The 17,417-nt window shown below is 31.4% G+C and overlaps 1 protein-coding gene across 1 annotated transcript; it reads right to left on the minus strand.

Moving 5' to 3' along the window:
- Window positions 1–525: 525 nt before the first annotated feature.
- On the minus strand, window positions 526–15,252 carry LOC111049294 (6-phosphofructo-2-kinase/fructose-2,6-bisphosphatase). The gene is made up of 10 exons (XM_022335333.2): window positions 14,329–15,252; window positions 10,925–11,041; window positions 10,122–10,282; window positions 8,440–8,574; window positions 7,668–7,821; window positions 7,042–7,145; window positions 5,799–6,017; window positions 4,756–4,990; window positions 3,691–3,818; window positions 526–2,828 (listed from the first exon to the last, which is right to left on the minus strand). Exons 1-10 carry the CDS (start codon window positions 14,429–14,431, stop codon window positions 2,703–2,705), a joined length of 1,482 nt encoding a protein of 493 aa, XP_022191025.1. The 5' UTR covers window positions 14,432–15,252; the 3' UTR covers window positions 526–2,702.
- Window positions 15,253–17,417: the final 2,165 nt, after the last annotated feature.

The raw sequence follows: 17,417 nt of genomic DNA on the forward strand, positions 1-17,417 counted from the left end.
AATTTTGGTCAACTGGAATAACTACCATACATAATCTCTTAGTTTTTGGGGTTCTCTTTATGGAGCATGATTACGAGTAAGGTGCACTGAAGACCCACTTGTTGAGAATAATCCTGAATCATTGCTCGAAAATTCAATTGGTTATGATTTTTGTCCCGAGTCAATAACGTAGTGAAATACGTAAGTAATGACACGACTATTTAGGCTATAATATTATCATGAAGAAATACGTTCTGATTCTACAAATATTCTATGAATTTTATTTTCTGATATTTAATCAAGAATATTTTTTTAAAAGCACGAACCTATTTTGGTAGAATCAAGTATAGATTTTAAAAATTTTCTGAGCTGTGGGGAAGGGCCATGGCCCCTATAACACCCCCCCCCTTTCCCCTGGAGCCGCCACTGACCGTTGCACTGTTGTCTGCTACCACTTCTATGCTTGTTGAATGATGTTCAACTACGGTACGTACCGTGCCAAAAATACTATATGGATGGGAATTGTTATTTGAAAAAGTAGATCTATTATTTTTTTAAATACTTTTATTCTATATAAAGTTTTAGTTCTTAATATACAAAAATACTGTTCAAAAACGAACTTTCTAAGAAATAACACAAACTAAAATACCAATATTTTACGAAATACCTTCAATGCCAATCAAAATAATAATAAATGTGGGCTTGATAACAAACCATCTAAAGCTGACAGATGGACATAATAATATTGATAATAATAAATTTAATCTTCAGACGGTTATCACAGATATTGTTTTGTTCAATAGCAGGCTTTAAACATGACTAAAATGCAAAACCCCCAATTAATGTTCCTTGAGACTTGGAGCCACTTCGTTCAGAAAATGGAAGCGTTTCTGGACTTGATACAAAATTATAATAGCCAGTGCTGTTTTTGTGCCGTTCGTTACCTCTAAGGACAAAATAAAAAAAAACAACAACATTACTTTTTAACTTTTCGTGAGCCATTAGCTTTAAAACACTTTTTCGAGGCTAATTTTGAACATTTTGCCAGGGAGCGGACCCCTCGTCTGAATATCCCAATGACCCCCAGAGCATTGAGCACCGAAACCTATATATTGTTCCAAAAAAGCACTTAGTTCTATAGCCTATATCAAGATCGATTAGAATTTGTTCCTATCATGTTTTTGGATTACAAAATATAAATAAACTAGAATCACGAAAGTAATAACATTTATAAAAGATTCATTAATTTTGTGGAACAATTACAATCAGTTAATAAACAAGTGAATAAGTCTTCATTCTGAAACTTTTATAGAAAATGTAGTCATTTTCCTTAAAATCAACTATGAATGTGAACTGCGGTATCTAAAAGAAATTATACTTATTGGAGAGTTATTGAATTTTTTTGGCAATTGAAGAGGTTCCAGTCTCCAGCAGATAAGCTTGCAGTAGTGAACAGCTTTGTCAGTCTTTCAAATAGCATCCCACATTATTAAAAGGCATAAACAACCAACTTGTCCTGTTAAAAATAAGGTTCAACATGGAAGTAAAGCTCAGTACAGTACAATAATAACTATAGAAAATAAAGAATATATAAAAAATAATAAACTATTTGTAACTATTCAAATTTACTCATAAAACACTAATAGACAGACATTTTAAGGTGCATTTTCGTTTGTGCGTAAATTTCCGCAGTCGACGACGGCAAGCATTGTTGACATTCATATTGTCCAAATTTCAAAGTGTGCTAAAACAGCTGATCAAATAACTTTCATTATTTGCCTCTATTATTAAAGAATTTAACATTTTTTAATAATATCGACATATTGCCATTTAAAAGTATAAGCTCAACCTGCCCCATTAAAACATAATTGAACATAATCTTTCAGGTTATGTAGACAAATTGAAATCCACCCAATCTGAGATTTCCTCCCTGTCGTGGTCGACGACTGCATTTACGCACAAACGAAAACCCAGCTTTATTAAGAATTTGTGTATAAATAAAAGTTTTGCCAAGTCATCATTTCAAGACATGGGATAAAACACACGAAAAAGACAACCGATTCCAATTCATACAGCATTATGGACTTCAATTACAATGAACTAATATTTTTAAAGATCCCAATATCAAAAGAGTAAATTATCTTTTGTTTCCGATCCAATTAATACCGTAAATAGTTTCAAATGCGACCAGGCACAGGATTAATAAGATAGGTAAATGTTAAATAAAACTAGTTAATATGTAATTTAATTAAAGGCAGTAAAATTGCTCATGTGATTGACTTTTCTACTCAGGAAGAGAATAATATCTACTTCAACAATATCTAGCAGCTTAGACCATATTAAATAAAATTGATCAACCATGATGTAGATTAGAAACAATCATTCAATAATATTATTTAATAACCTATTAGAAAGTATGTCAGTACATGATTATAATTTTTTATGAAGCTGATATGAATTCTCGCTACCCTTATACCGGAACAAATTAAAGAGAGAAGCAAAATGTCAAACAAAATATTTTAACTAGTTTTCTACTTTCCAAAAGTACGTAAATAAAGATAGAGGTTATCAAAATAGTTGATCATTTAACATAATATAATAGAATAACTGCAGTTATAAGCTCCCTGATCATACATTATAGTGAAATATAACTAAGCATAAAAATAACTTCAGGTTTCCGTTCCATCGATTCAGATTTGAAGGAAATGATCAACATAATTTGATTATTGTTTGATCAAGTCCGATGTCTGAGGAGGCTCTTTCATCATTTTCCAAAGATCGTTGAGCTCTTCAAGATGAAAAGGCACAGTTTTGAGAGCCTCTTCTGTAGTTCGAGAGGTAGAAATTGTCTGTAAATTCAAAAACATAATATAATAATTATTATTACGGTAATTAATAATTATTATTAATTTGTGATACATACTATATTGACAGTTATTATCATACAATGCATTCAGATACATAGAATTAGCAACATAAAATATAAAATAGACTATTCAAGCATACACAGGATATTTATAATAACTTTTATATAAAATGTTATTCGTAATAAATTTTACATGTATTTTTTCTAGTGTTAAATTTCTTTGTAGAATAGACTACTTGTGTGTACGGTTTGAAGAAAAATATATTAAATGAATATAATAATTAAGAATACAAATAATATGAAATTTTGTTCAAATACCTATAAGTAAATTAGGAAATTAATAGCTATTCAACATTTTGAATGGCTTTGTAATCCAAAGACCAAACACCACGAGAGATTTTATCTAATTAGGTGCTAATGTTGATACGTTAGTTGAAGAATGTTTGCAATAGTATCCATAAAACAAATTAATATTATTTGCTTCTAGGCCCGGTTACACTAAAGCCAGTTGAATTTTAATCTGATTAATTTCACGAAGACCAATCCGAGAAGGCTTTTTCGAAAAGAAGGCTTCTCTAACAGTTCATATTATTCATATTAGTCTGTTCATGCGTGAAACTGGAAAATCTTTATCAAATACACCAACAATTTTACGTAAGTAAGAGATATTGAGAGACGTTTTGAGATATTGCACCTTGAATCATAAATACTCATCTTAAATGAGAAAAAGTATATAGGAGAGTTTCTATTCAAAATGACACTGGAATGTGCGAATTGAATGTCATATTTCCACATCAGGTTTTCAAATATAGTATTTGCAGTAATTAATTGATTAAAATATTTACCTTGGGCTGTTTTCTGTACGTATCGACACATTCGACATTCAGTTTGATGAATTCCAAACGACATTTATATCCTTCCGTTGTCAGTTTGATAATCGTGTGGAGCGGAACATTGATGTAAGGCAATTCGTCTGAAAAAATAATTTTCTTGGTCAGATAGAAATGAATAGTGAGATTCAAGCTTGTTCTTCATGATCGCATCTACTTATTTCATTTTTCTACAATACCTAGTCTTCAACCGATTTCGGCTCTAATCCATGTCTATATGTGACAAGATCTTTAACTGCACAGCTATTAAAAAATGAAAACCTATTGCAGTTTTCCAGCATAGTCTCCAATACCATACAACATATTAGCCAACATAAATTTGTGCCCGATCAAGTTTAATAAAACTGGTTTCACATCCACCAACACAAGAAATAAATAGCCTAGGTACCATATACCAAAAAATGCATCTTTCATACAATTTTAATGTCCAAACTCTATCCACATCAACTACATGAATGGCCCAACAAATTGAATTAAACTGTCTGACACAAAATGCCTGGTATCGATACAATGTTAAGATAATGCCTGGCATCGGTAGATGTGTATGTAATGAGGTTATTTGGCCTAATAAATGAGGTTATTAGACCTAAGAAATGGCCTACGAAATGGACGAAAATGGCTAAATTTCTCATTTTATTCTATCCTAAAATCCTATGATTTTATTTTTTTCTAAATCTGTATTATATTCTAAATATGATATTTTATCAAATATTCTAAATCAGCAATTTCAATAATGGAATTCTAATATTAATTTCACAATTTTAATAAGACTCATAAAGATGAATGAAGAAAGAATAGAATCAATAAAAATATATTAGGCTAATTTAAATAACCGTTGGAAAAGTGGACAAACTTTTAAAATATCTAGAGGAATACATGGATAATTAGGTATTTATTTGAATTTCAACTTTTATTTGAATATTAACTTTTATTTGGATATTAAGCTTTTACTTGGAATTATTTTCAACTTTTATCTTTGATCATTTCATTCTATTTAACCAAGCGAGCAAGCTTACTCACCCAAGTCTTTGTCGAGGAAATATCCAAGAATACAGCGCAGAACAGCCTGATGACTAATAACGAGGAGATTTTCATCTCGTTCAAGTTCCATAATCACTTGCTCCAAGCGATTCATTATGTCAATGTAAGATTCACCCCAGGGGTAGCGGTAGCGCAGTTTATCCTGATCCCTCCATGCGAACTCCTGTGGATATTTCTCCTGCATTTCTTCATAAGTTAAGCCCTCACAAACTCCCTGAAAAAAGGCGAAATTTGGACAGTTAATCCAATGTTTTTCGTTGTGTAACAATATACTAAAATTATTCTACAATTTTATCATAATATCAACATGAAACAACAGAAACTGTAATCCAATACTTGAAATTTGTACGGTCGTAACCTAACTACAGAACTCGGAGCGAATAAAGAGACAGCATATGCCGCGAAAAAAAATGCTAAATTAGCATTGAGTTTCCCTATACGCGGTAAAATGAGATTATTTTAATGTTATAAGCTATTTGTAAAACATTTTTTATTCAAAAACTATTGATAAAAATAAAGTTTAAATGCAAGAATAATAAGTCCTTCCTTGTTTTTGAAATTGATAAATAAGCAGAACAGGAAAGCTGCATCTTCAGAGGCAAAATATAACGAGGATTTTTTCTGATATTTATTAAATTGATTTGTTGACAATATATAACAACGCGGTTAGGATAAGAAGAATTGCTTCAGAATCAAGTCAGTCTGATAAGTTGAGCATGATCTACAGGTACTTCACTAGAGATATGAAACAAAAAAAGTCTAAAAAATTCCGAATTTCCATGTTCAAAATATGTGCCAAACAAGAGAAAAAGGAATAGTGTTATTGAAAATTTACTTGAACTTCTTATCATGAATCAACTCGAACCAAAATTGGGACAATGGACAATACTAAAAAAAGGATTATACCTCAATATTGTATCAATGTTATACAACGCTCGTTATATACCAAAAGAAAGTGACGGCTGAATGAATTGATAAATTAAAATTATAATTATATGCTTTGAGATGGTAGGCCTACTTACAGCATCAAGTTCATCAAGAGCAGCAAGGTGCTCTTTTGGAGCAACGATGTGCTGTGCAGTCTGAATGGTTCTCACTTTGTGACTGGTCCACACTCTGAGGTTGGCGATGCAAGCATCATTCATGTGCTTAGCCAGAGCACTGGCATACATTTTGCCTCTCGGCGACAAATCAGCATCGCCTCCTATTTTACCCAGCACATTGTTCTCGCTCTCTCCATGCTAAATGTAAAGCAAACAACAAACCATCCATGAATAAAATGCTGTACATTTTTGTATCGTATGTATTTTAAACTTTAGTTTTGTTTGATATCATAATCAACTATGAAGTGGATGTTCGCTTTACATAAATTTGCTTAAATCTTGCAAAGCAATTGTTAATCTCCATTTGAACTTGTGATTAGAATAGAAGATGAGAAACTGAACAAGGATTAATGGAGCATAGGCATAGACATAAGAATAAAATGAGTGAATAATGTATCACAAATGTATTAAAATCGAATTGGAACACTATAGAATAATCAAAATTAAAAACTCGGAAAAATAGGGCTATAGGCTAATTATTTCCACATAGAATATACAACTTAGCTATTTAGCTCTCGTAGAAAAATGATAAATCAAGAATTGGTTATTCAGATAACTTTCCATAAAATAGTTAATAGTTGATGACAGTTCAGTATCACTATCAAAAAGATCTATGAATAATAACCTATTAATTATTCTATTTCATGATTTATGAGCGATACAAATTAAAACAAATTAGGGTACCATCAGGTAAGACATAACAATCTCTTCTACAATAAAATAATAATAAATGAGTGATTCCGCACTGATAATAAGTGATAAATACTGATCATATTCATATGATTTGTAATTGTATAAACAAATAAATAGTCAGTGCGTTGATCACTATGGAGCATTTCTATCTGCATACTATTCTAAAGTTGATGATCGTCTCCGATTCATTTTTGTGTTAGCCGGCAAATGCTACAGTAAGTAACAAAATTAAACTCTATTAAAGGACAATTATCTCAACATGGAACAGATTTTTTGAAGACATATTAATAGCAACGTCACAGATTAAGAAGTCTTATCTTAGCATCAAAATTGAACAAAGTTTTTGTGAAATAACAATGAATATTCTTAGTTTGACAAACGTCAAATAAAGTTAATATTATATAGGGATTATTCGTTGTTCTAAAATAAAATAATCATACATATAAATAATATATTGACAGAAACTCACCCTTGAGAAATAGAATGTCTTTGATTGGGGTCTGAAGTTTGATATAAATGTCAGAATTTCGCCGATTCCTGGACCATTGATTTTATTCATTGAAACATTCTCCCCTGCAATTAAAACAGAATTCAATTTTCCATTTCAATCGTCACTTTCTAATGAAAAATCAATTAAGCAGAATTGATTGGAAAACTTTAACAAATTTCAACATCTATTAATACACTTTTCATAATACATAATATATTTAAATATTTTAAATAGTCACGAAAAAATTGCGATAAATGTATAATAAGATTCTCTGAAATTATTAGTTCAGAGCTGCAATACATAATCCTTGAAATCTTTAAAATTACATTATAATAGTTACTGATAACTTGATACAATGACAGAGCTACAGTTACTTAAATATAGTAACTGTAGATAGAACCAGTGTGACTAGAATACAATGTAGCCTATTGTAGGTACATTGGATAGAACTAATCACCTGTACAAGTCTTCAAACATGAGAATTATTTTTTCGCTTTAATCCTATGATGAAAATGCTAAGAGAAATATAAATCTATATAAGAGAGACGTCCAAGTACAACACTTCTAAATGAATTAGTATGATTTCATATTGTTGCAATATTTACCTGCATTGAAAAATTTGATGTAAGAGTACTGAGCTTCTGTTTTCTTGTTGATAGTCTCATATACATCCATGTAATGCTCAATTTTACGTAGAAGATCATCCAAAGCTTTTTCACTGCTCATTTCTTGATAGTCCTTACTGAACTGTAGGATATCCTGAAATTTAAATAATACTTCTATTGTATTCTGATTAATCAGGATAATATCTCATCGGAGTCAAAACAAAACATCGCAGATATTTGAAAAATCATTCAAGTACAGTTAAGTAAATACTTATTAACCCTTTCGGTCATACTTTTTTTGTATTAGTGGAAAAAATCTGAAATTTGGCACTCTAATTATATTATTTTTTTAATGATTTTTGAAAGTGTCAAAAAAATTTTCACTAATAGTTATGAAAATATAACATGGTCGTTAAAACGGCCAGTTAAATAAATACTTATTAAGGAGAATATAAGAATGCAGTGAAGATGTACATTTACATTAGCAGTAGGTTACATAATTAGTAATTGATAAACGGTAAGTTACATAAAAAAGACATCCCACAAAACAAATTACGAGTGAGTCTTTATTGAGATGGAATAAATAATGATATATTGCAGATATCCAATAGCTAGCATGGAATGAATTTGGGATATTGCTGTTAATAAATAGCTAGCATAAATGAATCTAATCTTGTTCATAATCAATAGTTGATAGATTTTGTTCGATTCTCAAGTAAATAAGATTGTTTGATTGATTCAAGTGGGAGTTGAATTTGAAACATTGGCTCACCTTGATGTTTTGACTAATAATGTATTCGTCATCACAAATGCATTCAACGAACATGATTCTGAATCCATGCTTTTTGACGAAATAATCATTCACACGGGAGCGCGCTTCCTCCGTGACATTGGTTCCATCAAGAATCTGGAAAAGTAGAGAATTACAAGATTTTTAATAATATTTATTTATTTGTTGATACAATTACAAAACATGAATATGATTGGGAAAGAACACCAGGCATCGCCCAAAACTATTCTGTTCCCAAATTTCGACGAAGAATAACATGTCCGAAAAAGTAGGTTATGTTCTTACTGTGGAAAGTTAAAGTATTTATATTCTAGCAGTATTGTCTGTAAGTCTGTCAGTTCATCATTAAATATGGACACATCGAAAATTTATGATCCTTTTTCACTTTTCAAGGCATGAGCTAATGTTAAGGAAGAACAGGCTTATGCTCAAAGCTATTTCTATTCCAATTCGAACAACAATTAAAATTAACATGATGGCGTTGCGTTGTAGGAAGGACTGACTGAGGACTGAGTAAGGATTGTTCAAGTTTCTCGAAGTTTTAATGCAGATCTGGTACAAGGATCTTCTTCAGTGAATGATTTGTGATTGTGAATCACAGTAAATGAACAAAATGGAAGTTTCAATGCATACAGTTCTGGTACAAAGATTTTTTAATACAAAATATTCTTTAATAAAAACGACTTCTGTTTGCGCTAGATCAGTTTTAATATTGTTCTTCTATACTAATTACAATTACTTTAGAATAATGATTTATTCTGATAGAGAAGTCTACCATTGTTCACTCACTTCTTTTTCTTATAGATAATTAAAGTAAACTCATTTATGAATCATAATGCATCTTACTTTGCTAAATAAATCGATTGACTTGACAAAATTATTTTTCAATTCACAGGCTTCTCTATTGTCTACTCTGAACAATTGATCATATCATTTTTTGTTCTGTGATTATTTGATTCAATAATAAACAAGAATAATTGGCAAAGCATACAAATGAAAAATATTTCTATATGTCAGAAAAAAAGGCTAGCTTGATAGAGAACGACATTGTTCACAGTGATTGGTCTAAAAACTTGACTGGCAAGTGGCAATTCACTAGCTCTAGACTCTGGGTAGCATTAAATTTTATGCTCACAAGCTGTTTGATAAAAAGTAACATACCAACCAATATACCTGGAATACATTCTAGGGACATTGATCACTACCTCCGTAAACTACCTCTGTTTACGGAGATATTGATAACAACTGAAATTGCATTCATACTTTTATCGAAATTTATAGTTATCAATATTTCAATTTAAAAAAAAATAGAAAACTTGAATTGAGCCCGTATTTATGAATGATTTTTGAAACAAAATAAACATAGCACTATTTTTATGTCAAGCTACCAATTTGTATGATTCTAGTATTTGGTTGAAAGGCAACTGAGTCGTGCTCAGCTCTTAGTTAAGTTTAATTTGTTTAATTGTTTATGAATACGGCCATTATGGGTTTTTACTGAAAAAATTATTCCATCTTCACTCAACTTAATTCATTCAAACTAAAATTTTCTGAGAATAGATAACATAGTTTTATTTCATTTTAATAGATGAAAAAGTGCAAATTACAGTAAGAGTGGGTATCTTGAAATATGTTGGTGAATTAGAATAGAATAATTTACTCACAGCAATGTCTCCATGTGATTTGAGCCAATCAGATGTATCCTCCATGGCTTCACTAGCACTTTGCTTTCTGATTTCATAGGCTTCTTTATTGTCAGCTCTGAAAAGGTCATGGCTGTTGTACAGCTCAATATGTTTTCTTCTATAATTACTAACGCTGAACACTGAAAATAAAAATAAATTTGTCAATAATCAAGGTATTAAAGAATAATTATGGGTATTTCTTACAAATAAATGTTATTATTATTGATTTTAATATTCACATTCCATGGTTTCGCAATAATGTACAATATTATCGTGTATAGATAACTTGTTTAAAAATTATTTAAAAATAAATTTTTTAAACAAATTCTTCATACAACTTAACCAGTAGTTAAGTTACCATGACTAATCAGTAGTTTTCATGCTAAAATTGAAGCACATCGTGTGAAAGTAGTTTTCTCAATTTTTCAACTGGAAGGTGTACTTCATAAAAATAGTTCACATATTCGTATTCAGATGAACCAATTCTTTCTATTAATAGTGGTTGAAGTTGGCACTGACTCCAACTTTATAAAGACAGAACTGACATCGTCGTGAAAATGAGTCAACTGCCATTAATAATTGCTTCACTTGTAACATTGACTTACATTGTCCTGTCAGTGGAATTGAGGACAAATTTAGATGTTAATTCATTTTTCAGCCTTCTTGTCATTCTTTCCACTCATTGGAATAAATAAAATTGCACATTTAACATTGAAAGATAAGAAATCAATGATATTTTAAATCCTAAATTTCAGTTTCGATTAGTACTAAAATGAACATACCTCTAACTGAATGTCCCTTCCATGAGAGGAATCTCTGTAGCTTATGGGCAAGAACGGTTTTTCCTCTTGCTGGTAAACCAACCAGAGCCACAACAAGTGGAGAAAATCTTCTAACAACTGAAAAAAATATCCATTCCATCATGAACTGTTCAAAATTGAAACATATGAAATGTGTGGTAAATTTAATACGATAATCAATATAATGGTGATTATCGATATTCTTGAACCTAAGATGCCAGTTGCATTCATTGAATTGAAAGTTAGTACTGTGTAAGCCAATTTTCTTGCATGACATTGTATAAATGGGCGTTGATGATAATGAACTTTCAGTAACTTACATTAAAACAAGAAAATCAATTTATTTTGAAATAATCTTTGAATTATGTGTTGCAAACCTTAATAGATGTGAATTAGCTAAACGCGATAAACATTGCAAAACACGGAAGATGTTCAACGTTTATAAGCATCAAGGTCTTCATATAACCTTGGGCAGAAAATTGAGCAACTAGACAGCATTTTTCATGCAGATCAAGACAAGGCGGTGATACATTTTAAACTCAAACTCTCAGAAACTCTTTCAACGTTTTCAAATACTGTAAATATTACTAGCTTCAACTAAAGAAATGCTTTTCTCAAGTTTGAAAATATCTCATACTTATGTATTAGCAGTATACAATAAATTCATTTTTTATTTGGATAAATTACTACTTTTGGAGTAACACCGTGAACATCTCCACACATACTCAATCTCAGAAATATGAGGTTAGGAATTGGAATAAAATGTGAATTACTCAAACTCATGGAATTAATAAATCAGAATATCCAAATAAGTAGTACTCAGCCATATTCTGATTTGCAGTTTTCTCATCCAAATATTTGTTAATCCTTATACTCTTTCAAAACTATACAATAAATAGACACAGTACAAGAATTTAGTATTTTGAGTTGAGTATTTTATTATAAGCTCTGAATTTGTTATTCAGTTTAACCATAAATAGTTTGATATCTTGTGAGACCGGACTACCCAAAGACTAGTAGGAGCTCACACTTCTAAATTTAGTTTTCCTCTAGTTCCTAGAATCTATCTATACGTAGAATTTAAGTTTCTTTCCTCGTGGAGCTGTAAATCAGATATGTAGGACGGCGATATCAGATTTTCAACTGGGAATGAGTCGTTATAAAGAACGTGGACAGTTCAATAAAACCAAGAGTAATAAGAGGCTGATCATTTGAGGCTCTAAGAACCAACAGCTTCAATTGGATCACTGTTACAATAACAAAATGATTTATTTTTCTAATGCGTATTAGATTATTATACATTTTTATACATGTTATATAAATAGAATTAGATTATTGCTAGGGTAGATCGCAAAGCCTATTAAGAAAAAGGTCTTTTTGTTGATTTAGCAAAAATAATTGATCTATAATTTCATCTAGGTTTAGGTTATATGCTTTTCTTATTAAAATGTATTGTTCTTGTTCAAATTATTGATTTGATTTGGCACCTTTGAGGCGGTGCAATAGTCTACAATTCAATGAACAATAACCTATTAAAATTGAACTAGAATCACCTTTACATTCTTTCACTTGTGTCAATGAGGCTTTCACCAAAACATGGTAATGATTTCATGGACACAGTATTTAAATTCATAATGACATCAACCCAGATTATCTGACAAACAAGACAGGGAATGAGGAGTGGAAGGGAATCATTTATCTAGTTTAATTGACTTGACTAGCAATGGTGATTTGCTAGTTGGTATCGTAGGCACTGCAAAACTCCCCCATTATAGCTGCATTTCTGGTAGAGATAACATAGGCCTAGACTAGTAGGAGCTCATATCCGTCACCTCCTACCTGTCCAAAATTTTCCAAGTAATCAAAGATCAAATAAATCATTCGATTATACACTCACTCAAGTTCATTTTCGATGCTTGTCCACATATATTATTAAAATACAAATAGAGTCCGTTCATTCTTTAGAACCTTACCGTAAAATTTCTTCTGTTACGAAACCGCATGTTAATTGGTCCAATATAACGCTCACAATGGCTGTTATTGTTTCGAATTCTAAAATAACTTTTCATTTAAAAATGTTGAAATTATTCTCATAGGCCTACGGAATTATTCTCATATTCACCCTATGGAAAGGTGGTAACTTTTGTAGAGCTGACTCCTCTAAATTTCATTTATATGAGTAAAAACCGCTTCCCGGTGGTTCGAAACCTATCTAAAGCTGTATAGTAGGCCAACTTTCACCACTTCATCCATCTTATTTTCTACGGTATTAGTATAAGATTATGGTTGAGCTAACTTATAAATATAAAGCCTGGACCTATTGAAATGTTTCATAGTTGTATCTCACAGATGGAAGATACTTTTAGTTGAATTCTATTTTAAAATAGCTCTAATAGTTTGGTTCTATGAACTCAACACATTATTACAAAAAATAGGATTATTTTATCTTTTTAGTATATAGTTTAGAAACTCCGTGTAGCATGGATAAGAGGCGAGTCTGTCTCATTGTATGAAATGCTATATAAATAAGATCACCAAAGAGGCAATGACCTTGATGAGTTAAAGGCACGCCATGATTACGTCATACGTAAAAAATATAAAATACTTTGAAGATCCAATAGGGGCTATCATATAAAATAAAGCCATATCTGGACAAGAATGATGAATTATGGTTTTATGATTCAGTAGGCCTATGAGCTATCTGATCTAATAGATACAATTTTTCGCAGTATAATGAATCAGCAATATAATAATTATGATAATACCTATTACAACTCTCTATAACATTACACATTTTTTCAATTAATTTATGGGGAAAATGAAGAGAGGCAACTTGAGTTTCAATTTCAAAAAAAAGTTAGTCTTCAGAAGCAAATACTGCAATAAAGGATGCAACCATTAACTATGCCTTATTTATTAAAAATTTAGTGGTTTCATTCAACAGGGCATCATATAGGCTAGGTTCAGGAATACTAACTTACTTGAATACCGTACTTGAAGTCGTTGCCAATGACTGGGGTCTCCAGATAGGTAGTATAAAAAAAACTTCTGTCACATACAATAATAAAAACTCATGTTGTGAAGGTGCTGGATCTGCAAAAAAAGGACTCCTCCCTCAATTCCCCAAACTCAGGATTCATGACATCCTGTACTACTATTTACTTGGCACCATCGCTGATAGCGTTCATACATATCAAAATATTTTGGGATTCATGGCAAGTAATTCAAAAAATTTATATTCATTGAATTCATAGGTAGTAATTTTCAACTCCTCATATTTGTCTTTACCATGCCACCAAATACGAGCATTGTTTTGCAATCAATTTAATTAAAATAAATTAACCTGATGTAGGTCTAGCTAAATATCAAAACTTTGAATTAGGTACCTGGTTGATGAGGAGCAGTTGTCCACGAGTAGTTGATGTCTCTTTCTTCGTCAGAATCGTCCTTGTTCCTCAGGTGAGAACGCACGAGCGGCATAGGTGCCATGACAATATTGTGCCTGGGTCTTCTTTCTAACTTTCCAAATTTGACAGATAAGACCTGTTTTCTCCAAATTCGTAAGTTTTCTGCAGCAATTCGTGCTCAAAATAAGTCGAATTGGACGACTAAAACTCCCAAGATTTTCAAACGATATGTACTGTTGTCAAATTCAATACTAGATAGCCGCTGACAACTCTGAGAAATGGTCAGATGATGTGTGCCTAATTTGCGATTGAAGATCTCTCCTCATTCGACCAACTACCACAACAAACAAATTCGACTCCAGTGTAAAGCTCTTAAACTACAGAAGAAGTAAAACTGTTCTTTCTTTGCTAGGTTATAAGTAAAAGACCGACTTTTAAAAGATAAGAATAAGTTAGGGTATACCGTAGGCTAGGTACTTATATGATCCTAAAAAATAATGCTTCAAAATAAATTAAGCATTGGGTTAAAGTAATTCCACTTATCAACAGTCTTCTCGCCCAACTTATGAATTAACAGTTAGGCTTAAACAGTCTATTGTTTTAGTGAAGTAGTTGAAAGTTCAGATCTATTTTTGGCTTCTTGTCCAGCAGCAAAGTCACTGTTTCTGCACTCACTCAACTGATAGAAAACATCGATTCTCTGGCGCTTGAAACCATTTGCCGACGAAAATAAACAGATTGAAAGTCGCTCATTATTCTGCTGAAACTAGTTATCACTTTTCTGTGCTACTCTATCGCGAGATAATCGATTGCAAATGAAAGAATTGAGCACAACTCGTTGGTTTTGTTCACTGCTTATCAACTTTGAAAGAAGAAAGAACTGATTTAACAAGAATCAAGGCACAGACTTGTAAATAATTGGCTCAAGAAATAATAAAAAATACTTCTTAATAAGAAAGAATTAACAGTCACGTTTTAAAGTGGCGACATATTTTGATCGAAATAGCATATTGTCAAGATCAGAGGCTGAATTAAAAAAATGAGCTATAAAAGAACAGAACATGTCGCCTTTATAAAACGTGAGAGATAATTTTTTCACAAAAACTTCTTTTTATTATAAAAACTTATATTAGGAAGTGAAAAAGCAATGGATAACCAACATCAAATTATCCTAAGTAAAATAATATAATCGAGAAAGAATACAGGATACACACACTCATACAGTTGATTACAGAAGCGGTTATGTATCTAAGTGATAGGTAATGAAAGTTATTCTTGCGTAAAAATCAAGCAAAAATAAAAATAAAATGGCGTGATCTTTTTTAAGATTGATACTTCTCTTGTCTACTCTCTTTTTATGTGCATATTTGGTTTTTTATTTATAATTCAAGTGGAGTTATTCCTCAAGTAGTTGTGTAATGCTCTTATCTTGAGATGGTGGTCTTTGAGTATTAAAACATCTTCAGAAACATTGGTTTTGAGTAATAAATAAAGATTTAAAAGCTCCATAACTTTCACTTCCTGTTTGATAAAAATTTCGAATAATTCCAAGAACTCTTCACTAGAAATTTGGGATATTTTCGGTTTAGTTATGAGAAAAGGTACCTTAAGAGGTACTTTAAATCTTCAGGAAGCTATACGGTGCGGGAAATTGTTCATTTAATGATTTGCACTTTTCATCCATATTGGCTGGCAAGAATATTATATCTTATGTATTAGTTATGTCCCTTAACCCTTCTCACACATTTGGACACAGTCCATCGAATGAATTTATCTGATTACGATATAGGCTAATACTTGTTCATTTGACAACTACACTAATGTTCATCAGGAGTAAACTCTTTTTCAATAGAATATCATAATTTGTTATACATTTATGGAAATATTCTGCTAATTCTGAACTCTGAACTCACTTAACCATCCTTCCATCATTTCTTGATAAATCGCTAAGGAAAATCGAACAAAGGCTAAATCAGTAAATGCCTTATGTAATAATTGCCTTGAATTAATAAATCTAATTTTCTGAAAGTGTGCTCGAGTTGAACGTTTGAGGCGATTATAGCGATAACCTTTGATACTTCGTACTTTGGATTCTTATTGTTGAAGCAAAATCACAAATTCTCGGAAGTCAAAAATTATTTTTGATAAAAAGTATTCTGCATTAACTCTTGTAAACTCACGCTCACAACAGTCATTCATAATTTCTAGTTACTGTAAAATTAGTAATTTATTACACAGATTTATTGTGACTAAGAATGACTTTATTGCTGATAAGAGTTTTTAGAGGCTTTATAGACACTATTATGACAGAGACTACTTATAACTGTGAAGTTTTGATAATGTTGTTATTGAGTCACTGATCAATGTCAAAATTCAATGAAGATCTAGATCATTCTATATGATGTCTTATTCAGTCACTCATGACGAAGTCGATCAACAAACACTTTCACTGATTATTTTATCAGTCTCATTCTCTCTATTATTTTGATAAAAAATAGCCATGGTACTCTCTTTATCCAATCGAGCAACTATAGCTGGAGGAGAAATAGACGTTTTATGAGTATAAGTCGTTCAATATTGTAAGAGAGAGAGAGAGCTAACTCACTCAACTAGCTCTCAAGGTGTAAATAACCATTTCCATATTATTTGTGAATAACCGTTTCCCATTAGTGATGAAGACTTAGGCTCAACTCACACTTACGCGACTCAAGTCGAGAAGAGACTGCAACTCTAGTCTCTTTTCGACGCAGCATGTGTTTTCAAATGGTGACGTCGCGGAGACTAGAATCGACTGGCCTGAGTGCCACCATTTGTAAACACATGCTGCGTCGAGAAGAGACTAGATTTGCAGTCTCTTCTCGACCTGAGTCGCGCAAGTGAGAGGAGCCTTAGTGATTCATTTGATGAAGTTTTCTTAAAAATATATTTTATGAAAACAATTTGAGAGAAGATATATTAGGAACTCAATGATTACTATAAATCTTTTACAACAAAATATTCATAATTTCCTACACTGGAATTAACCTATCAGTAAAATATAGTTTTTTGAAAATATTAAAGTTTGAAAG

Source organism: Nilaparvata lugens, chromosome 1 (assembly GCF_014356525.2).
Source record: "Nilaparvata lugens isolate BPH chromosome 1, ASM1435652v1, whole genome shotgun sequence".
Lineage (NCBI taxonomy): Eukaryota > Metazoa > Arthropoda > Insecta > Hemiptera > Delphacidae > Nilaparvata > Nilaparvata lugens.